General features: G+C 35.3%; 1 protein-coding gene across 1 annotated transcript; it reads left to right on the top strand.

Moving 5' to 3' along the window:
- Positions 1–17,103: 17,103 nt before the first annotated feature.
- Positions 17,104–18,048, top strand: LOC110289878 (olfactory receptor 10AG1-like). The gene has a single exon (XM_021156277.1). The coding sequence runs from the start codon at positions 17,104–17,106 to the stop codon at positions 18,046–18,048; it is 945 nt and encodes a 314-aa protein (XP_021011936.1).
- Positions 18,049–25,512: the final 7,464 nt, after the last annotated feature.

Here is a 25,512-nt window from a genome sequence, read left to right on the forward strand (position 1 = left end):
AAAAAAAAAAAAAAAAAACAGAAACAGCAGAAACCAATGTTACTTGGTATCATCAGAACCCAACTCTCCCACCATAGCAAGTTCTGGATACACCATCATACCAGAAAAGCACGATAGGCATCTAAAGTCACTTCTCATGATGATAATGGAGGGCAATAAGAAGAACATAAATAACTCCCTTAAAGAAATACAGGAAAACACAGGTAAACAAGTAGAAGTCCTAAAGACAAAACACAAAAATTCCTTAAAGAATTACAGGAAAACACATACAAACAGGTGAAAGAATTAAACAAAACTATCCAGGATCTAAAAATGGAAGTTGAAAAAATAAGCAAATCACAAACAGAGACAACTTTGGAGATAGAAAACCTATGAAAGAAGTCAGGAGCCATAGATGCAAGCATCACCAACAGAATACAAGAGATAGAAGAGACAATCTCAGGTGCAGAAGATACCAGAAAGGAAAAAAAAAAAATCTCACAACAATCAAAGAAAATGCAAAATGCAAAAACCTCCTACCCCAAAACATTCAGGAAATCCAGGACACAATAAGACCAAATCTAGGGATAGTAGGTATAGAAAAGTGAAGATACCCAACTTAAAGGGCCAGTAAATATCTTCAACAAAATTATAGAACACTGCCCCAACATAAAGAGAACATACCAGAATCCTACAGAACTCCAAATATACTCGACCAGAGAAGAAATTCCTTCAATCATATAATAATCAAGACACCAAATGCCCTAAACAAAGAAAGAATATTAAAAGCAGTAGGGGAAAAAATTCAAGTAACATAAAAAGACAGACGTATCAGAATTACAACTGACTTCATCCCAGAGACTATGAAAGCCATAAGATAGTGGGCAGATGTCATACAGACCGTAAGAGAACACAAATGCCAGCCCAGGCTACTATATCCAGTAAAACTCTCAATTACCATAGATTGGAAAACCAAGGTATTCCAAGACAAAACCAAATTTACACAATATCTTTCCACAAATGTAGCCCTTCAAAGGTTAATAAAGGGAAAACTTACCACAAAGAGGGAAATTAAGCTAAAAAAAAAAAAAAGCAAGAAAGTAATCTTTCAAGAAAATGAAAGAAGATACCCACATCAACAGAATTCCAACTCTAACAACAAAAATAAAAAGAAATAAAAATGACTTTTCCTTAATATCTCTTAATATCAATGCACTCAATTCCACAAAATAAAAAGTAGACTAACAGACTGATAACATAAACAGGACCCAACTTTTTGCTACATACAGGAAACCCATCTTAGGAACAAAGACAGACACTACCTTAGAATAAAAGGCTAGAGAACAATTTTCCAAGCAAATGGTCTCAAGAAACAAGCTGGAGTAGCCATTCTAATATCGAATAAAATCAACTTTCAACCTAAAGTTATCAAAAAAGATAAGGTGGGTGTCTTAGTCAGGGTTTCTATTCCTGCACAAACATCATGACCAAGAAACAAGTTGGGGAGGAAAGGTTTTATTCAGCTTATAATTCCATACTCCTAAATATCATCAAGGAAGTCAAGACTGGAACTCAAGCAGGTCAGGAAGCAGGAGCCGATGTAGAGGCCATGGAGGGATGTTCTTTACTGGCTTGCTTCTCCTGACTTGCTCAGCCTGCTCTCTTAGAGAACCTAAGACTATCAGCCCAGAGATGGTTCCACCCACAAGGGGCCTTTCCCCCTTGATTACTAATTGAAAAAATGCTTTACAGTTGTATCTCATGGAGGCATTTCCTCAACTGAAGCTCCTTTCTCTGTGATAACTCCAGGTGTGTCAAGTTGACATAAAACTAGTCAGTACAGTGGGACATTTCTTATTCAATAAAGGTAAAATTTTCCAAGATGATCTCTCAATTTTGAACAGCTATGTTATAAATGCAAGGGCATCCATATTCATTAAAGAAACTTTGCTAAAACTCAAAGCATACACTAAACCTCACACAATAATAGTGGGAGACTTCACGAACCCACTCTCATCAATGGACAGATCCTGGAAACAGAAACTAAACAGGGACACAGTGAAACTAACAGAAGTTTTGAAACAAATGGATTTAACAGGTATCTATAGAGCATTTCATCCAAAAACAAAAGGATATACATTCTTCTCAGCACCTCATATTACCGTCTCCAAAACTGACAATATAATCAGTCAAAAACAGGCCTCAGCAAATACAAAAATATTGAAATAATGCCATGAACTCTATCAGATTACCATGGACTAAGGCTGATCTTCAATAACAACATAAATAATAGAAAACCCACAAACACTTGGAAGCTGAACAACACTCTACTCAAAGATAACTCAGTCAAGGAAAAAATTTAAAAAAGAAATTAAATACTTTTTAGAGTTTAATGAAAATGAAGCCAGCCACAACATACCCAAAAATATGGGACACAATGAAAGCAGTCTTAAGAGGAAAACTCATAGCTCTGATTGCCTCCAAAAGGAAGCTGGAGCAAGCATACACTAGCAGCTTGACAGCATACCTAAAAGCACTAAAACAAAAGGAATCAAATTCACCCAAGAGGAGTAGACAGCAGGAAATAATCAAACTCAGGGCTGAAATCAACCAAGTAGAAACAAAAAGAACTATTAAAAGAATCAACCAAACCAGGAGTTGGTTCTTTGAGAAAATCAACAAAATAGATAACCTTGTAGCCAGACTAACTGGAGGGCACAGGGACAGTATCCTAATTAACAAAATCAGAAATGAAAAGGGAGATATAACAACAGAATCTGAGAAAATCCAAAAAATCATCAGATCCTACTACAAAAGCCTATATTTAACAAAACTGGAAAATCTGGATGAAATGGGAAATTTTCCAGACAGATACCAGGTACCAAAGTTCAATTAGGATCAGATTAATGATCTAAACAGCCCCATAGCCTCTAAAGGAATGGAAATAGTCATTAATAGTCTCCTAACCAAAAGGGCCAGGACCTGATGTGTTTAGTCAGAGTTCTATCAGAACTTCAAAGAAGACCTAATTCCAATACTCCTCAAACTATTCCACAAAATAGAAACAAAGGGTACTCTAGCCAATTCGTTCTATGAACCCACTATTACTGTGATACCTAAACCACAGAATGACGCAATAAAGAAAGAGTACTTCATAACAATTTCCCTTATGAATATCGATGCAAAAATACTAAATAACATTCTTCCAAACCGAATTCAAGAACACACCAAAATGATCATCCATCCTGATCAAGAAGGCATCATCCAAGGGATGCAACTATGGTTCAATATACAGAAATCCATCAACATAATCTACTATATAAACAAACTCAAAGACAAAAACCACATGATCATCTCATTAGATGCTGAGAAAGTATTCGACAAAGTCCAACACCCCTTCATGATAAAAGTCTCGGAAAGATCATGAATTCAAGGCCCATACCTAAACATGATAAAGGAAATATACAGAAAAAAAAAGTCAACATCAAATTAAATGGTAAAAAACTGGAAGCAATTCCACTAAAATCAGGGATAGACAAGTTGTCCATGCTCTCTGTACATATTAAATATAGTACTTGAAGTCCTAGGCAGAGCAATTAGACAACAAAAGGATATCAATGAATACAAATTGGAAAGGAAGAAGTCAAAATATCACTATTTGCAGATGATATGATAGTATATATAAATTACCCCAAAAATTCCATCAGAGAACTCCTAAACCTGATAAACAACTTCAGTAAAGTAGATGGATATAAAATTAACTCATACAAATCAGTGGCCTTTCTCTACACAAAGGATAAACAGGCTGAGAAAGAAATAAGAGAAACAACACCCTTCAAAATTGTCACAAATAATATGACATACCTTGGTGTGACTCAAAGTAAGGAAGTGAAAGATCTGTATGATAAGAGCTTCAAATCTCTGAAGAAAGAAATCTAAGAAGATATCAAAAAATGTAGAGATCTCTCATGCTCATGGATTGGCAGGATTAATATAGTAAAAAATGGCTATCTTACTGAAAGCAATCTATAGACTCAGTACAATCCCCAAAATTTTAACTCAATTCTTCACTGAGTTAGAAAGGGAAATTTCCAATTTTATCAGGAATAACAAAAATCCTAGGATAGCAAAAACTATTCTCAACAATGAAAGAACCTCTAGTAGAATCACTATCCTGAACTCAAGTTGTACTACAGAGCAATTGTGATAAAAAAAAAAAAAAACAAAAACAAAAACAAAAAAACAAACTGCATGGTACTGGTACAATGTCAAACAGATAGATCTGAGAAACACAAATGAAGACCCAGAAATGAACCCATACACCTATGGTCACTTGATCTTTGACAAAGGAGCTAAAACNATCCAGTGGAATGAAGACAGCATCTTCAACAGCTGGTGCTGGCTCAACTGGCAGTTAGCATGTAAAAGAATGTGAATTGATCCATTCTTTTTTGTTGTTGTTGTTTTGGTTTTTTGTTTGTTTGTTTGTTGTTGTTGTTGTTTTTTGAGACAGGGTTTCTCTGTATATCTCTGGCTGTCTTGGAACTCACCAGGCTGGCTTCGAACTCAGAAATCTGCCTGCTTCTGCCTCCTGAGTGCTGGGATTAAAGACGTGCACCACCAAGCCCAGCTGAATTGATCCATTCTTATCTCCTTTTACAAATCTTTACAAATCTCAGGTCTAAGAGGATCAAAGAACTCCACAAAGAACCAGAGACACTGAAACTTATAGAGGAGAAAGTGGGGAAGAGCCTCGAAAGTATGGCACAGGGGAAAGATTCCTGAAAAGAACACCAATGGCTTGTCCAGTAAGATCAAGAATTGTCAAATTGGACCTCATAAAATAGCAAAACTTCTATAAGACAAAGGACACTGTCAATAAGACCAAAACACAACCAACAGATTGGGAAAAGATCTTTACCCATCCTAAATCTGATAGGGGGCTATTATCTAATATCTATAAAGAACACAAAAAGTTGGACTCCAGACAACCAAACAACCCTATTAAAAAATGGGGTACAGAGCTAAACAAAGAATTCTCAACTGAGGAATACCAAATGGCTGAGAAGAACCTAAAAAAATGCTCATCCTTAATCATCAGGGAAATGCAAATCAAAACAACCTTGAGATTCCACCTCACACCAGTCAGAATAGCTAAGATCAAAAACTCAGTTGACAACAGGTGCTGGCGAGGATGTGGAGAAAGAGGAACACCTTTCCATTGCTAGTGGGACTGCAAACTGGTACAATCACTCTGAAAACAAGTTTGGTGTTTCCTCAGAAAATTGGATATAGTTCTACTGGAAAATCTATCAATACCACTCCTGGGAATATACTTAGAAGATGCTCCAACATATAATAAGGATACATGCTCCACTATGTTAATTGCAGCCTTATTTCTAATAGCTAGAAGCTTGAAAGAACCCAGATGTCCCTCAACAGAGGAATGGATACAGAAAATGTGGTACATTTACACAATGGAGTACTACTTAGCTATTAAAAACAATGAATTCATGAAATTCTTCGACTAATGGATGGATCTGGAGGATATCATTTTGAGATAACCCAATCACAAAAGAGCATACAGATATGTACTCACTGACAAATTGATATTAGCCCAGAAGCTCTGAATCCTTCTTAGAAAGGGGAACAAAATACCCATTGAAGGAGTTACAGAGACAAATTTCAGAGGAGAGACTGAAGAAATGACCATCCAGAGACTCCCTTATTTGGGGATCCATCCCGTAAACAACCACCAAACCCAGACACTATGGCAGATCCCAACAAGAGCCTGCTGACAGGAACCTGATACAACTGTCTCCTGAGTGGCTCTACCAGTGCCTGGCAAGTACAGGAGTGGATGCTCACCATCATCCATTTGACAGAGCACAAGGTCCCCAATGAAGGAGCTAGAGAAAGTATCCAATGATGCATAATATAGTAGTCTAATAAATATTATACTATCTATATAGTCTACTATAAGTAAATGCTATAAGTATCTAACATTTACTAGTTTTGATTTGTTTCTTCTTTGCCATATCAGTGTCCTAAATATACTTTAAACATTTCAATGAACTTTCTGTCATATGAAACTCTAGCTTATCTACTCCATATAACTCATAACCATTAAATCCCTAATGTTTTATGTAGGCTAGCTCAATTGTCTTAAAGATTTTCTAGGTTGCTTTATGTGTTTTATCCATTTAAACAATTTTGGGAAGCTTGAAGTTCAATGACTCCTTTTACATTTTTCCTTCTAGTTTTATTATTACCCTTATAATATTATTGATAACTATTATTATTAATTTGGGGAAGTTTGTCAGAATTTGGAGAGCTGCATTAGCAGCTAACAGTTCTTGTTGCGCTTCAAGATTACGGGTGTTTATTTCACTAACTCGCATGAGGTTTCTCAGAACCACCTATATGTCCAACTCCAGAACCTCACATGTTCTCTTCTGGCCTCTATTGCACCACATGCATGCATACCTATACACATAAATAAACCTTTTTCTAAGAGATGAAGATGTTTATTAACATTATATAATGGTTTGAATATAAACTATAATAATTGTAAATGTAACTTTTATTAATCTGTTGTAACTGTCTTCTCAGAGGCTTAATGCTAAAAATGTTCACACTTTCTAGTTCTTTATGGACCCTGACTAGTAAGTTCAACTCAACAGCTCTGGTTCATACTCCTAGCCAAGCTGACTGGTTCCATCTGATTTCTTTCAGTTTCTTATGGAATTGCTCCGCTTGGCCTCAAACCAACTCTGGTAATTGGTTCTAATTTTCTGGCTCCTTATTCTCTGGCTTCAACTGCTTCTGCTGAATTGCACTGAACTACATGAACACATGAACACATTGAACTCCACTGCACTGCAGTACTTCACTGACTACCAAACTGACTGAAATTCAATTACAGAGAACTCAACTGACTCTCTCTGCCTTCATTGCTCTTTAATAGCTGTTCTTTCATAGGCTGGTCTCAGGAGATTGGGGCATATTATATCTCTGACACATTCTGTCAAATATTTCTCTGATTCATCACTTTGTCTGTTCTTCAATTAAACACCACTTTGGAACATGACTGCTTCCTTCTAATAACTAACCTTAATTTAATGGTTCTCTATGGGCATGGCTGTATTCTAGCCAGAGGGATTAAACATGTGTGGTCCCTTGCCACTGCAGCTCCATTGTGCTGATTTAAAATTCCTCTACAAATACAAATTATTTAGTATCATATAAAATATTAATGAATACACTAAAGTAAAAATATTAGAGTTATTGAATATGATGATGAGCAACATGATGGCTCATGTATCTAAAGTACATAATGCATTTCTCTTTTCTAAAAACTTCCATCTGCATTAACATTATAGATTTTTGTGTACTGTTCTAGTGTTCTTCTCTACTATATTTTGACACATAAACATGTATTTGAATGGGAGAATTTGTGAGTCTACAGAAATCAGTTATATTATTTTATGATATATCTTAAGAGGCCCTTGAGGAAAAAACAAAAGTTGGAATTAAGTAGAATACTGGGTTGGGAAGGATAAGTACAATTGCTGATTAATAAATTAGAAGGTTTAGTTGTCTATCTGTAGTCAATGTAGAAATGACAGTTTCTATTCAAATGTCTACTGCTGACATTATGCATCTACATTTTAGATGAATGCTTATTCCTGGGAATTCTGCATAATGTCCCCAGTTTTCCCACAAAAGAAAGAAAGGTGAGCCTTTCCTTTCTCTTCCTCCTAGAGCTTTTGGAATAATAAGGTGAATGTGATGAATGAGGATTTAGAAATGGGAACATATATTAATTATTTCATTCTTGTCCAATGACACACAAATCTATTCTGCATTTACTCTTATCTAGGAGACTAGTATAAATCTGGAATTTTGTTTGTATTCCTTAATATACTATACAAAATGTGGGTACAGTGAGATATATTGGGGCTTGACACATATCTCAAGGTTTGAGAGGCAAAAACAAGAAAATTAGAACAATTCTGAAACCTGACACATCTATATTCCTATCCATCATAAAACCCACCAAAATTTACACAATGAAGAATGGAACAAGTGAAGTAGGTGAGTAAGCAGAATAAGGATGAATGGAGAGCTTAGAGGAATGTGAAGAGAGCTCTGATGAACCAGATTTTGCCAGAATAGATGCATCTTCAGAATAGAGAGATAGAACCCTTAGGTATACTTCCTTGACCATGTGTACAGATGAGAAATGGGGTTCAGCTTATGAACCTTGAACATACTGAGATAGAAAGACCCTAATGTCCTTTATTTTATCCTAAGTTCCTATTTTGAGGACAGATAATTTAATTAATTATATATTAATATTTGTATAAAATTATGTATTGGATTTTCATAGTCTATATTCTGGAAAGAAGAAAACACTGATATAAATTCCATATAATATTTTGTGGACAGTTAATAAATGATTGTACTAAAATATAATGTGTATAAAATTTTTAGATCTGAAAGAGAAAGAAGGTTTAAGTATATATTCTTACTTTTAAAGTCTTTTTGAACATTTGCTCATATATTGTTTACTAATTTATGAAAATAATATCAAGGAGGTAATTATAAAATTAAATTATTGGGCAAAGAGAAAATATATTTAAATGTATGTAGTTCTTTTTTTGAGGAATGGTTTATGATTTTGACTCTGGGTAGAAAAGTAACATTCTTTTTTACTAAAGATTTTATTTATTTTTTATTTTATACACAAGTGTTCTATCTGTATATATGACGGTATGCCAGAAGATTGCATTACAGAGGGTTGTGTGCCACTATGTAGTTTCTGGGAATCGAACTCAGGACTTCTGAAAGAGCAGACAGTGCTCTTAACTACCGAGTCATCTCTCCAGCTCTGATGTATGTAGTTCTATTACTCATGGCTCTATCTATTAAGAACAATACATGTTTGATTATAAATGAAGTTTTATGTGTGATAAGTGTTACTATTAAATAAAATAAATGTTATTAAGATGATAATATGAGATACCATCTTCTGGGATCCATGTTCTACTTTATAACTCTTTCCTGCCTTCCCCTAAGTCACACAAGTAACAGAGACTACATGAAAGACCCTGCACTATGCCCTGTCCCATATACTACAAACTTCCCTTAAAGCACATCCAGGAGCTATAAACTATATCCCGTCCCATGGGCTTATTTTTCAGCCCACACCTTCCTGCTATTCTGGAGGCTGGCCATGCTGGCATCAGGGACCATAGACCAACATCTAGAGAATGCAAAGGTAACACTTAGCACCAAAAACTCCACTGATCCTATATGTAACAAAACAGCAAAGGGGAGACACCATACTGGATCTGAAGACTTGGTATTCACAAGAGATCAAGGCCACTCAAGGCTAGAAGATCAAGGCTAGAAGAACAGAGAGGAATCAAAAACAAAGGGAAAAAACATGCAAAAATATCCATTTAACAAAATCAGAGCCTAAAATATATAATAATCCAAAAATACAAATAGCTACAGGCCAGCATAAATATATATACATATATATAACAGTACCAGTGCCCTGCTACCCTGCTGCAGCAAGCCCTGGATATTCTAACATAGATGAAGCACAAGAAAATGATTTAAATTCAATCTTATGAAGATGATAGAGACCTTTAAAGAGGAAATTTAAGCCGAGCATGGTGGCACACGCCTTTAATTCCAGCACTCAGGAGGCAGAGGCAGGCAGATTTCTGAGTTCGAAGCCAGCCTAATCTAGTGAGTTCCAGGACAGCCGGGGCTATACAGAGAAACCCTGTCTCAAAAAACAAAAAACAAAAAAAACCCAAAAAACCAAAGCAAACAAACAAACAAACAAAAAAAAAAAACAAAAAAAGAGGAAATTAATAAATCCCATAAATAAATAAAACCAGAAAATGCTGTCAAATAGGTGAAGGAAATAAATAAATCTGTTCAAGTACTGAAAATGAAAAAAGAAGCAGCAATACACACACACTTGGACAGGAATTATGGAAATCCTGGAGTCAGTAAATCAACAGTAACTACAATTACAAGCATCACTAACAGACTAGTGATGGAAAAAAGAATCTCAGTCATGGTGTAGCAGGTATCCAGAAGGAAGGCCTAACCTGATGTTCCCCTGTCTCTCTTAAGCATGACTCCTGTGGCAGCTTTGGACTAAAGGTACTTAGTGTAGATGAACCTAGATCTCCTTGTTCTATGAGATTTAAAGAGGCCAGCAGAGCAGTGGCTAGACAATGGAGTTCAGAAGAGAGGTTACAGATGGCTCAGGGGAGCTGGGCATACCCCTGCGAATAGACCCATTCTATCACCCTGAATGAAACTCATGTCCAAGTGCTCCAAGACCTCAACATAATTCCAGACACATTAATCCTGAGAGAAGAGAAACTGTGGAATAGTCTTGAACACATTGGCACAGGAGAAAACTTCCTGAATAAAACACCAATAGCACAAGCAGTAAGATCAATAAATAAATAGAGCCTTGTGGAAATGGAAAGCCTCTGTAATCAAAGGGGCAAAACAGCAGCATACAGAAATGGAAAAATACTCACCAATCCCACATCTGACAGAGGGCATGTATACAAAATATATAAAAAGTGAAAGAAACTGGGCAGCAAAAAAAAAAAAAAAATCCAAATAACACAATTTTAAAATGGGGTACAGATGTTATAAGAGATTCTCAACAGAGGAATCTTGAATGCCTGAGAATCACTTAAATAAATGTTCAACGTCTTTATTCATCATGGAAATGCAAATGCAAATGCAAATGACTCTGAGAGTCTATCTTACACTGATAAGAATGGCTTAGTTCCAAATCTCAAGGGACAGCTCATGCTGGTAAAGATGTTGAGCAAGGGGAACACTGCTCCCTTGCTGATAGGTGTACAAACTTGTACAATCACTTTAGAAATCAATTTGGTGTTTTCTCAGAAAATTCTAAATAGCTCTACCTCAAGACCCAGCTGTACCACTCCTGGGGTTATACCCAAAAGTTGCTCAACCATGCCACAAGAACACTTGTTCATCAATGTTCATAGAAGCTTAATTCATAGTAGACAGAAACTGAAAATAAACTAGATGTGCCTCCACAAAAGGATGGAAAATAAATTGTAGTACTTTTACACAATGGAGTATACTCAGCTATTAAAACCAATGTCATTATGAAATTTACAGGAAAATTGATAGAGCTAGAAATGAACAAACAAACAAACAAAAAACATTCTGAGTATGGTAACCCAGACCCAGAAAGACAAACATGATATGTATTAAGTTACAAGTGGATATTAGCCACAAAGTAAATAACCATGCTACAGTCCACAAACCCAAAGAAGCTACGCAAAGGCCATGTATGAGTCTCACTGAGAAAGGGATAGAAAAAAGACAAAATGTGCAACACTAAGCACATACATGGAGACAGGTAGAAATGTAAATGTCACTTTTATGTCCTCAGATTAAGTGCTGAGATAAAAGCCAAACTCAAGCTTTAACCTATATGGCTTGCCTGAGCCCTAAGTAGTTTCTTCTATGTTCTATGTATCCCTGAGCCTAGGTGTGGAAGCTTATAGACTCCATACAATCTAATCCTCAGCAAGCCTGGGCCTTGATGGCTTCAGCTTCCAGCCTTTGTCAGCTAGCCTGGGCCTAGAATGTTTCATCCTCTGAAAATTACTGCAGATTAAACTCATTCTTCCTAGCTTTATTTGAAGTCTGGCTGGCTGGTTTAATTAAGCTGTTCTGGATGGAACTCGTCTCCAAGCTTATTGATCCATACTGGCTTCTTTCAGCTTCTGAGTGAATTGCTTTGCTTGGAAAAACTGCCTCTGAAATCCATGAGCTAAACTGCTCCCAACTAACTCCTCTCCTCTCCTCTCCTCTCCTCTCCTCTCCTCTCCTCTCCTCTCCTCTCTGAACTTTTTCAGTTCACCATTTTTCTTCCCCTCAATTAGATTCCATTGTTTTGGATTAAAGGGTTCTGTTTATTCCATCCAGAAGGTTCAAAGGTGTGTGCTAGTGTTATGTCTGAATTCTATCCAGCAGAATATAAAATGTGTACTCCAGCTAAAGGTATTAATAGTGTATGACTGTCTGCATTCCATCCAGATCATATCTTTGAAAGTGATCATTTGCCAGAGCAGCTATGTTAATAGATTTAAATTCCTCTATAAACTCTATGTGTATGGAAGGCTGGATGGGAACATGAGTGATCAAGTATGGGGTATGGTAGAGGGAGAGAGCACTGGGAGAGACAACTGGAATGAGGTAGCAGAGTATCACTGGGAAAACCTAGAAGCCTAGAATAGAAATTCCCAGGAACCTATGAGGGTGACTTTAGCTAAGATGCTTAGGAATGGGGGACATGGCATCTGAACTAGCCATCCCCTGTAACTAGTAAGAAACAAATCCAGCTAGAAAACCTCTGGCCTACAATTTGCCCCACTTTTAAGATGTGCACAGGTGTACAGAAGAAACTGAAGGAATGGTCAACCAAAGACTGGCCCAGTTTGAAACCCATGACATTATAAAGATCCTACCCCTGACACAATTAATGATACTCTGTTATATTTGCAAACAGGAGCCTAGCATATTGTCATCAGAAGCAGCTAACGTGCAACTGATTGAAACAGATGCATAGACTTACAGCAAAACATTATTCACATCTTGGATAACCCAGAAGAAGGGGGAAAGAAAAGATCATACAAGTCAAAGGGGTCAAAAACTCCAAAAGAAGATGTACTAGATCAAGTAACCTGAGCCCATAGGGACTCACAGAGACTGAACTGCCAAACAGAGAGTATGCACGGTACTGACCCAGGGTATCTGCATATATGTAACAGTTTTATTGTTTGGTCTTCATGTGGAATTCCTAACAGCAAGGGCTGTCTCTGACTCTGTTGACTGACTGTACTACCCCTACTGGACTCCCTCATCTAGCCCCATTAGGAAAAGATTGGCTAGTCTTAATGCAACTTGATATGCCGGGGGTAGGGTTGGCACCTCCACTCCTGTCCCAACACCCACCCACTTTTCTGAAGGGAAAGTGTGGAGAAGAGGCTGGAGAAAAGGATTGTGGAGATAGGATTAAAGTAAATTATTTAATTATTCATTAATAATTAAAATGTGAAAGGTAAGTATGACATTAGAACTAAGAAAATGAATATTGGAATATTGGCAAGTCATTTTACAAAGAATCCTGACCAGTTAATTTCTTAAAAATATTTTTCTTAGCCAGGCGGTGGTGACGCATGCCTTTAATCCCAGCACTCGGGAGGCAGAGGCAGGTGGATTTCTGAGTTCGAGGCCAGTCTGGTCTACAAAGTGAGTTCCAGGACAGCCAGAGCTACACAGAGAAACCCTGTCTCTGAAAAACAAAAACAAAAAAACAAAAAAAATCTTGTGGAGATATAAATATATTAAATCAGTGGTTAAGACTGAACATTAAATAAAAGCATGCATTTATAACAGTGGAAATATCAATGAGGATATAATAATCAATGTGCATTGTATCTATGTCAGCATCAACTATCTTCTTACTCTTTCTTATCTCCCCAACAGAGAGGTTTATTTATGGGGCTAGACAGGGGCAAGTGTCAAAAACAAGCACTTCTGGACACACTCACTGTTGCCAATTTCTGATACTCCTTTCAATGTTCATTTTTCTTAATAATCACAAAACAAAATAAAATAAAAATGTACAAAAGGAGTAGTTTACTTCAGTTTCATTTTATTTTTCTCACTTAATGTATATATCCTATGGCTTAACTTCTTGAGTGGAAGGAGAAAGAATTTTCTTGAGTCAGACTATAGCATGGGGAATGACCATATCCCCAGAGTGGATATCATTACCTACTTAAACAGCACTTGTGTTTGACAGTACATTATATGCTTGAAAGTATTTTGCCTGAACAGATTAAAAAATTACTTAAGCCTTAAAACTCAGTTACTTACTATTTTCTTTCCAAAATCAATAAAGGTAAGATGTATACTTAACTTAGTATGAGCTCAAGCAACATTTGACTTATGCTAAATCTATATTGAACTTGTCTCTCCTTTTAAATACCAATATGGGATGCAATTGAAAAAGAAAAGTAGAACAAATCTTGTTGTCTAATATTTTATCTTAAATATTATTTATTTTTTACTCTTCTAACACTTATGATATAGATCAAAGAAGAACAAGATGAAGAATATGGTTTTGTATAAAAGGCCAATATATTAAAGAAAAATAATAATATGGACACCATCTTATCCATAACTTGTATCAACTTGTTAATATAATTTATTCAATTATAGGCATTATTTATCTTTTATTAAGCTGTAATTTCAGCTATTCACATATTTATCTGCTTTATAGGAATACGTTTTAGATAATAGCTATTAAAATTTCTACCATTTAAGATGAGAAAATATGAATGTCATTAAACATGTCTGTCTCCTACTATAGTCAAAGGTGTGTTCCTAACAATTAAGGAATAAATCCTGGAAGTGATTGTAAAAATATTACAAAACTATGAGCACATGTGTGCATGTGTATGCGTGCATGTGTTTGTATTCTGTGATTTTTGCAAAGAGAAAAACCTTTTTGAATTCATGTAACCATACAAAACTTTAAACATTTATCTCCTCTTTTTATGAATTTAGTCAGAGAAATACAAGCCTTGTGTACCCTCCATGTTACATGCATCAGTCAAGATCAGAGTAACTGGAGGAAGGCCAATCATTCACTCAAAGAAGATGACAAATAAAGTACTTGAATAAAACAAAAGTGCCTGTATTTCAAAAAAATGCTAGTGGCTTTCTTTGTTTCTTTGTTATAGTATCAATTTGTTATAGTATTAATTTGTTATAGTATTAATTGTGTTATAGTATTAATTGTGTTTTCTAAACGTTTTCCATAGTCAGAAACTGTAGCAATCAGGGTAAACATCTTAGAGACACCAAGTTTCATAGGCAGAAAAGCTCAAGGTATAGTTTTCTCTCAGCTTGCTTGCCTAGTTTGTATCAGTCCTGGGCTGGAATTGCCATGTCAAAGAAAAACTAGATAAGTCCCATTTGAATATATCAGTATAGTTCCAATATCGTGTTACTATGTAACAATAAATGCTCAAGTCCCAGAATGTGAATAAAACTGAGGATAGTTTTACAAATGAAAAAATGATATATACCTCCCCAACCTAGAAAACAAACAAACAAACAAAAAATGGAAAGAGCAGACTTTGTACAATTAGAGAAATAAAATTCAGGCTAATGCTGCTTTCCACTTAGTAGTTTGGAAGTATGATTAGACCTTGATTTAGAAATCTGCTACACCATCACTTTTATATGGGTACTTTTCAAACTTCCGGGATGATAATTTTGAAGGCAATAATTATCCATGAAAAATCAACATATATAACACTTATGAATATGCCATGAAATAATTTAAACAAATGATTTTCTCTTCTATTTCAGTCAATGTCTTTATAACAAGTTCTAGATTTAATTAAGTAGATGAAAATAAACTTAATTATTTAGTTACTTAGTTACTTATTTTTAAGAAAAAAAAAAAAAACTTGTAGTGCAGCTTTTCCCCCCTGGGAACCATAGCTTATCAATGCCAGGATTCATTTGGAATTTTCTATTCTGCATACACACACACACACACACACACACACACACACACATATATTGAAGTATCCATATTTTTACTGAAAGTATTTTATATTTTACAACTAGTACTCATTCATCTATTATTTTAATATTTAATATGAAAACCTGAAAATAGAAAATGAACACTTGTTAATATTTGATTAATATAAAATTTGATTTCTATTTCACAGCAGTGTTTTGAATGTAAACTCTTGAACACAAACCATGCACAGTATTAACATCATATTTAAACATCAGAGCCCTCTAATGATGCTACTTTGTCTCTTTGAATTTAGGTAAATAACAATGTGACAATTGGACAATATTTATATATTGAAAATAATGCCATAGTGAAAAAATTCTGTAAAAGCTTATAATTCTTAAATTATAAGCTTAAAAAAAAACTTATAATTCTTACACTCCCAGTACTGACTACAAGCCACACACATTATGTAGAAAGTTAAAGCTGCTATCAAATGAAGTTAAATACATTTGTGAGAGTAGAGAGTATAAATATAAGGAAATGGGTATGTAAGTAAAATGTATGCATAGTGGAATGTTAGGTCTCAAGAAAAAAGATGAGTATATTCATAGCCTTTTAGGAAAATCCTTTCAATCCATTTTCAAATAATTAATTGTAAAAATCTGGAAAAACTCAATAAAATGTAATAGTTATGTCCAGAAGTAAATACAAAGCAATGAAAAGAAAGACAACAAAGTAGTTGTGATAATTCCCACAGCAATGCATGCAAAATGTTGACTGGGCTGACGGAAATATTAACAGATGTTCAGGATGAGATGTGGTAAGTCTGCTTTCCCGTAGTAGACACGCACACGATCTTCCCTCCATAAAAAAGGATGAGTTTTTATCTAAATGTCATATGAACAGGAAATGTAAATAAAAGTATTGGTTTCCATCTTCACAAAACGTTACACTAAACTAAACATTCAGGATAATGAGTAGCACCCAATGTAATGTGGCAGCCTGCTATTCAATAATTTCATAGAAAATGAACACATAAGCCCAATAAAAATGAGAAATTAGATTTGTATATTAAAATAAACAACACGAAATTATTTTAACTATGTTTAGGAATATTTACCCATGTATTAAAATCAATCTTAAATTAATGACAATAGAACAAAATAAAACTGGAAGTCCTCAATCTGAGGAACAAATTAATTATTAAAAAATAAAAACAGAAATAGCCTATTTTTCTTATGAGAAGAAAATAAATATGGCATGGCTTATCACCAAAACCCCTAAAATCCATAACATTTACTATATTAGAAAATATATAGGACTATATTGTATGCTGTTTTAAAAAAACTTAACTATTTAAAAACCTCTACATGGGCATATAATTTTTGGTCATGGGCACTGAAAAATTTGCAAGTGTTACTATTACTTCATATATAATAAAAAGAATTCAAGGACCAGAAAATACCATTTTCCTTTGATCATCCCTACAGATGAAATTCACAGAAATCAGGGCAGAGGACAATGCTTCCACTGTGACAGAGTTTCTCCTCCTGGGATTTTCTGACCTTCCCAACTTACAAGGGATTCTGTTTGGGATGTTCTCCATAATTTACTTAATCATCTTGATTGGAAATAGTTTCATAATTGTGATAACTAGAATTGATCCGGCATTACAGAAGCCCATGTATTTTTTCCTGGCAAATTTTTCTTCTCTGGAAATCTGTTATGTATCAGTCACTCTTCCTAGGATTCTGTTTAACATTGCTACTCAAGACAGAAGCATATCTGTGCTGAGCTGTGCCACACAAATGTGTTTCTTCCTTATGCTGGGAGCTACTGAGTGTTTCCTGCTGGCTGTGATGTCCTATGACCGCTATGTGGCCATCTGCAACCCTCTGCACTATCCTCTGGTCATGAACCCAACAAAGTGCACTCAGCTGGCAGCAGCCTCCTGGATTGGAGGCATCCCAGTCCAGATAGGACAAACCTGTCAGATATTTTCTCTACATTTTTGCAATTCTAACCAAATAGACCACTTCTTTTGTGACTTACCTCCCATTCTCAAGCTGGCCTGTGGGGATACTTCAATACATGAGTTGTCTGTCTACTTAGTAGCTATGCTGTTTGTTGCATTCCCTTTCTTGTTGATACTTGCCTCTTATACCAGAATCATTGCCACCATTCTGAAGTTGCCAACAGCCACAGGACGGGCAAAAGCCTTCTCAACATGTTCGTCCCATTTGCTTGTGGTGTTTTTGTTTTTTGGTTCAGCTACTATTACCTACTTGAGACCAAAGTCTACTCATTCTCCAGGAACTGATAAACTACTTTCTTTGTTTTACACCATTGTGACCCCCATGTTTAATCCTTTGATATACAGCCTTAGAAACAAGGAGGTGATTGCTGCACTGAGAAAACTGTTACGTATCAAGTAGTCTTTGGAGCTCTGGAACAAAAGACTGAATGCTTCTTACTCAGTTACTGAACAAATAGGTTAGCTTTATTCATTTCATTAAAATATAATCAATTTATGTTTCTAAAATTTCTGTGCCATTTTGAATGATAGCCTGAGATATATTCTGCTATGAAATAATAAATGGATATTAAGCTCCCTGTATTCCATAAAATATAATTAAAAGAGGATATTTTAGTATAAGTAAGAACAGTGTGAACCACAGTTTTTGTATGAAAACTTTGAGGAGATTTCTATTTGTTGAAATTTGTGTTTTAAATGCACAAATAGATATTTATCTTAAAATTTTAATCAATAATTATCTCAATATATGCTGGGATTTTCTCATTCAGCATTATATAAAATTAATAATAGTACTTTAATATCAATATGCTTTACTGAATTAATTTCTGATTATTTACAGAGTTAATAAAATTTTTAATATTAATATACTTTTTTCAGAGTTCTGGAAACTTCTGTAGTTGTCAAAACAAATAAATATCAACAAATATTCAACCCACTATTAATCAGTATAGTGTTCAACCATAACACTATGATAAAATCTGCTTTTTATTCTACCTGCACAAGGGTCTTGATAATAAATTTATTACATTTAACTTCTATCAATTGTGTCCACCTTTCTGTCATTTCAGTAAACATATCTTTCAATGAATCTTTCACTGCACAATCTTCCAATTTGGTACTATATATATATAATCATATATATATATATGATTATATATATATATATATATATATATATATATATATATATATACACACACACACACATATACGTTCATGTTTCACTGGGCAAGATAGTATCACCTATATTAAAGTATGAGCATTTGACTTTTGCCTCAGTCCTGTGGCAAAGAGCTATAGGATCATTGTATAGCCATGTTTGTGGCCAGTATAGTTTCAATTAAATGAGGAATCCTTTCATTAAAAAAAAAAAAAAAAAAAAGTATGGAGATCTATATAGGAGGAAAACTGATATGCTTTTCTGGCCTCTGTGAGAGTACAGACACTCACTTCCACATGCACACATTGTACATCTCACATGTATATACACACACATAAGAATATGTATACACATACACACACCAACACAACAAAATAATAATCTTTTTGGTTATGATTATCTACCAGATAACATGTCTATGTACTCTGAGGAAACTTTGACTCTTGGATCACTGACTGGAACTTCTTGAACCCACATATTAATATAAATACAATAGAATGTAAATGTTAAATTCTAATTTTTATCTGAGATATATTGCCTTGTGGAGCACTGGTGAACAATTTATGACAGCTTGAAACAAAACAAATGAAGCATGTTAAATTTTGTTCAGTCTGCCTCTCCAGAACATTTTATAAAGATTTTCAAGTTCCTTAAAAGTCATCAAGTCCTTTTTATGGAATATGTGAGTAAAACAGTTACTTGTTAAATGGGATAGTTTCACTTGTGTATAAATGATAGTCCAACCATCATCATTATCTTAACACTTAAACTGGGAATAGTATGGATGCCATTAACAACAGGTGACTACAAGTAGGGAAGGAAACTGAGGCGTTGGGATTTAAGTTACAGTTTTTGGTTTGACACACTGAGTAAGCAGTGAGCTAAGAGGGTGAATGGTAATGATACTGGACTGACATTTTTTTTTTTTTTAGAAAACAGTTGAAGACACTCCTTCCTCTGAAAGGACCAGAATTTTTATAACATCACTGAAGATATAAATTGATCATGCATGATAACTTCCAGGAGGCAGTGCTGCTCTGCTCACTTCTATATTTTTACTCAAGGACAACTGTACTTTCAACATGATTCTCACTGAAACTGAAAATAACAATGCACAATGTTGTCCAATGGCATCGACTCTAAAACTATGGAACTGCCAAAGTCCATTGTAAAGATTGGTAGAGCTCAAAAACTCAATATTAAGAAAATATATAACCATATAAAATTATGTGAAGTTTGATAGATGCATTAAATAAAAAGCTTATTACAAGATGGCTGGAGAGATGGCTTGGTGGTTTAGAGCACTTACTGCTCTTCCAGAGGTCCTGAGTTCAATTCCCAGCAACCACATGGTGGCTCACAACCATCTATAATGGGATCTGTAGTGAGATCTTCTGCCCTCTTCTGGTCAGTCTGAAGATAGCAACAGTGTCCTCACATAAAACAAATGAACAAATAAATAAACATTTAAAAAACGACAACCATCTAAACTATGAAAGGCAATCATGGCAGAGTGGTGGTGAGATAAGTGTCTACCAGCTAAGAAGATAGACTGGCCTTCTAGAGACCTGAAATTCTGTCAGGTCTATGTAAAGTTGTGCTGCTTGCAATAATAATCAAGTACACATAACCATACACAAACATACATGTATACACATATAATTTACTTTAAAAGTATCCAGAGGTGTTAGCAAGGTGACTTAGCAGATAAAGATACTTAGTGTGCAAGCTTTGTGACCTGAGTTCCTAGAACCCAGATAAATATACAAGGAGAGAATCAACTCAATAAAGTTGTCAATGACCCATGCATTTCAGAGATATACAAATATTAATAATACTTTAAAAATTTTAAAGTGTGTAAAGTCAGGCCACCTCGGTCTAAAGAACAAGTGAGTGATATATCTGCTAGCCAAAAGGTCCTACTCCCTAGATTTGAACTCCAAGACACATTTTACCACCACCCCTTCCATCTTCCCACCAGCACTGTGACTAGGCTTGATCTTCAATTCTAGGGGATTCCTGCTGTTCAAGTTTCAGTTCCATTAGTTAGAAGAACAAGTGAGTGACCTATCTGACAGCTGTGTCACCCCACTCCCTAGACACATTCTAAGGCTGATCTGTTCCACCTTAAGACCCACTCCTTAGCCAGATCTCTTCCTCCAATTCTGGCAGACTCCTGCTAATTGTATACAGGGAATGGCAGTCAAAAAAACTGATGTGTTGGGAGCAACCTTGCTTGAATAATAACTTTCTTGTCAAACATACGTGCTTACTGGCACAAAGTCTTGGCCACTGTGGAAAAGTACTAGCCCAGTACAAATAGATATAGCTCTTGAAGTCAGCTGAGAACAAATAGCTATAAATCTTGTGGACAGGTGCCTAATAACCCATTCTGGTCTGTTCTTCCTGCTGAGTTTTTTTACCCAGCCAACATCCTGTTCTTGAGAACAGGTGCTTTCCCCAGATATAAAGTGACCCTCCATAACCCCTCAGCCCACATCCTGCTTCTACCAGTATATAACCTGTGTGGGAAAAATAAAATTTGTCAGCTTGATCAGACCTTCTGACTAGCTATCCATTCTTCTCTGTCTCTTTTCCCCCATTCTCTCCTCAGGTGAGTTTTCTGTCCCTGTCGACTGTATCACAGGTCAGGACACTGGTGTAGGCCACAGCAGTCAGAGGATCATAGACTTTTGGTTCACCGTGCTGAACCAATGTGAAATATAATTGTCAGAAGTTCAGTTCTGCTGGGCGGTGGTGGCCCACGCCTTTAATCCCAGCACTTGGGAGGCAGAGGCAGGCAGATTTCTGAGTTCGAAGCTAGCCTGGTCTACAAAGTGAGTTGCAGAACAGCCAGGGCTACACAGAAAAACCCTGTCTCGAAAAACCAAAACCAAAACAACAACAACAACAACAAGAAAAAGAAGTTCAATTCCCAACTTGCTCTGGAACTCCCTACTAGATCAAGGACATAAAGGCCAGAAGACCAAAGAGTAAACAGAAACCAATGACCAAAACACACATCCAACAAATACAAACTCAGAAGGCTGCACCTAGACCTATAACTGTTACAAACCTAGATTCCTAACTGCCAGTGTAAGAACATAATCAAGACAGCCATGTCAACACAGCAACACCAGTGCCCAACTATCCTACTACAGCAAGACCTGAATATTTCAATGCACCTGAACCATAAGAAAATGATAGTAATAATCAACTTTATAAAAGTGATAGACATTTTGGTTTTTCGAGACAGGGTTTCCTTGGCTGTCCTGTCCTGGAACTCACTCTGTAGACCAAGCTGAACTTGAACTCAGAAATCTGCATGCCTCTGCCTTCCAAGTTCTGGGATTAAAGACGTGCGCCACCACTGCCCCACAATAGACATCCTTAAAGAAGAAATTCAAAATTGCCTTAAAGAAATCTACCCAAAAATTGGAAATAAATAAGTGAGTCCCTTAAAGATTACCAAGAACAACAAAAGACAAATAAACAAAACAAAACAAACAAACAAACAAACAAACAAAAAAAAAAACAAAGACTCTGTCACATTTAGGAAACTGTTCAAGACCTGAAAATGAAAATAGAAGAAATAAAGGAAACACAAACTGATGGAATTCTGAAATTGTGAAATCTAGGTACAGAACAGAAACTATAGCTACAAACATCACTAACAGTATACAGAAGACAGGAGAAAAAGTCTGAAGGATTGAAATTACTATATAATTATATTTCTTCTAGTTACAGAAGAAATTAATATATCTGTCAAAAATGTTAAATCTAAAACTAATTACTAACTGAAACCATCCATGAAATCTGACACATTATGAAGAGACCAAACCAAAAATTAATAGGAATAGAAGATTCCAAGCTCAAAACTCAAGAAAATATGTTTAACAACAGCATAGAAGAAAATGTTCCTAATCATAAGAAGAAAATATTTATCAATGTACAAGAAGCTTAAGTAATATCAAATAGATTGGATCAGAGAATGATAAGTCCTGTGTGCCCTTCCACAATAAATGGATTAGTTAAGATGAGAGTAACTAATAGGAAAGGAAATCATTCTTTCAGAGAAGAGGACAGATAAATAAGCATAAAGTACTTGAATAAAAGAAAAAAATGCCACCAAGCAGTGGTGGCACATGCCTTTAATCCCAGCACTTGGGAGGCAGAGGCAGGTGGATTTCTGAGTTCGAGGCCTACAGTTATTTCCAGGACATCTAGGACTACACAGAGAAACTCTCTCTTGAAAAACCAAAACCAAAAGAAAAGAAAAGAAAAGAAAAGAAAAGAAAAGAAAAGAAAAGAAAAGAAAAGAAAAGAAAAGAAAAGGAAAAGAAAAAGAAAAAGAATGCCTATATTTCTATATGTACTACCAGCTTTCTTTGCTTGAGTATTAATTATGATTTCTAAAGATTTTCAACAGACAGAAAAAATACTAATAAAAGCAGACATCTTAGAGCATTCAATAAAATTGAGAAATCACCTCTACATGTTAAAATCATCTACCTAAAATTAATATTTTAAGGACATTTAATCATGTATTAAAATTCATCTTAAAAATGGAAATAGAACAACTTCAGTAAAAACATGCAAACTGAAAAACAGATTAATTATTAAATTAATTATAAACAGAGATCGCCTCTAGGATTTAAGAAAGGAAAATTAATTTAGCAGGGCTTACCTTCAAAATCCACAAAATATAAAATATTTACTGTATTAGAAAATATAGAGGGCAATTTTTAAGCTTTAAAAAAAAGCAGTTTTTAAAGATTTATTTTATGCATGTAAGTACACTGTACCTTTCTTTAGACACATCAGAAGAAGGCATCAGATCCCATTACAGATGGTTGTGGACCATCAGGTGGTTGCTGGGAATTGAACTCAGGGCCTCTGGAAGAGCAGTCAGTGCTCTTGACCGCTGAGCCAATTCTCCAGCCCTAGAACATTCTTAATTGTTTAAAAAAATTGAAAAAACATATAAGGCATGTAATTTTTCGACAAGGGCACTGGAAATCTTGAAAATGTGTTACCATTACTTTGTACTTGATAAAAATATTCCAAAGACAAGAAATTACTTTTTATCCTTTTTTTCTTTTTTCTTCTTTTTCCCATATATATGCACACATATAAATATATATATGAATGTATATATACATTCATATATATATGTGTGTGTGTGTGTGTGTGTGTGTATGTTTGGTTATTTTATTTATTTACATTTCAAATGTTATCTCTCTTTCCGGTTTCAGGACAGCCGGGCATGGTGGCTCACACCTTTAATCCCAGCACTCGGAAGGCAGAGGCAGAGGCAGGTGGATTTCTGAGTTCAAGGCCAGCCTGGTCTACAAAGTGAGTTCCAGGACAGCCAGGGCTACACAGAGAAACCCTGTCTCAAAAAAACAAAAAAAAAAAAAAAGGAAGAAAGAAAAAAGAAAACAGATTTTCTATCTCCATACCTATAGAGCAATTTGGGATTATTTGGGATTATATATACAAATGTTCTCTTTTTCCTAAAAGGTGTCATAAAAGTGTATAATTTATTCGAAATGAAATACATGTTTCTCCTAAAACTATTTTTTTTAAGATTTATTTATCTTATTTATATGAGTACACTGTTGCTGTCTTCAGATACACCAGAAAAGGGCATCATATCCTATTGAAGATGGCTGTGAGCCAACTTGTGGTTCCTGGGCATTGAACTCAGGACCTCTGGAAGAGCAGTCAGTGCTCTTAACCACTGAGCCATCTCTCCAGCCCCTAAAACTTTTTCTTTAAGTGTTCAAATCCAAGTTAGATATTTCTATATAAATAGAAAAATTTGTAAATGTTTTAAGTTTTTTTTTTTTTTCAATGTAATACTTAGTTACATTTAAGTCAAGCTGGGCTTGCAAACCATAAGCCCAGAGAAAAAAAACATACATAATCACACAAACTCAAATGTGAGGACACACAAAGAAGCCAATAAAGACTATATCTGTGTGTCTCTACCTTTTACTGCCCATAAATATTGACTTCCTGCTTTGCTATCTAGAGATTTTTAGACCTGTAATATTTCAGGGTACTTTCTGGTTCATTAAGTAGGCATTCTATATAAAAATATAACTTCAGAAATATAATGTGGTTGAAGTTACACAATTTTATAATGCAATCAGCAAATAAGCCATTTAAAAATGAAGTATGTTCTGCAAAAATACAAAGCATCTTTGCAAGGTACAGTGACTAGTTCATCACCTTTAACAGATGTCAGTGAAACAAATGTAAATATTTCTTTTATTTTCAGATAACATCTGAAGAGTAGGGCTGGGGTTTCCTAAAATTGATAAACAGGAAAGCACCTCCCTGTGGCTGGAAAGAAACAGCACTTGAAAATGTCTTCCAGGATGATATTTTCTATTTCCCTTCATTTGTCGGCAAATTTCATAAATTCATTGTTTTTAATAGCTGTATCTGGTTTTATGTGGAGGTCCTTGACCCACTTGGACTTGAGCTTTGTACAAGGAGATAAGCATTGATCAACTTGCATTTTTCTACATGGTGACCACCACTTGAGTCAGCACCATTTATGATAAAAACTGCATGGTACTGGTATATCGACAGACAAGTAGACCAATGGAATAGAGTTGAAGACCCAGAAATGAACCCACACACCTATGGTCACTTGATCTTTGACAAGGGAGCTAAAACCATCCAGTGGAA

This window comes from Mus caroli, chromosome 2 (genome assembly GCF_900094665.2).
Source record: "Mus caroli chromosome 2, CAROLI_EIJ_v1.1, whole genome shotgun sequence".
Lineage (NCBI taxonomy): Eukaryota > Metazoa > Chordata > Mammalia > Rodentia > Muridae > Mus > Mus caroli.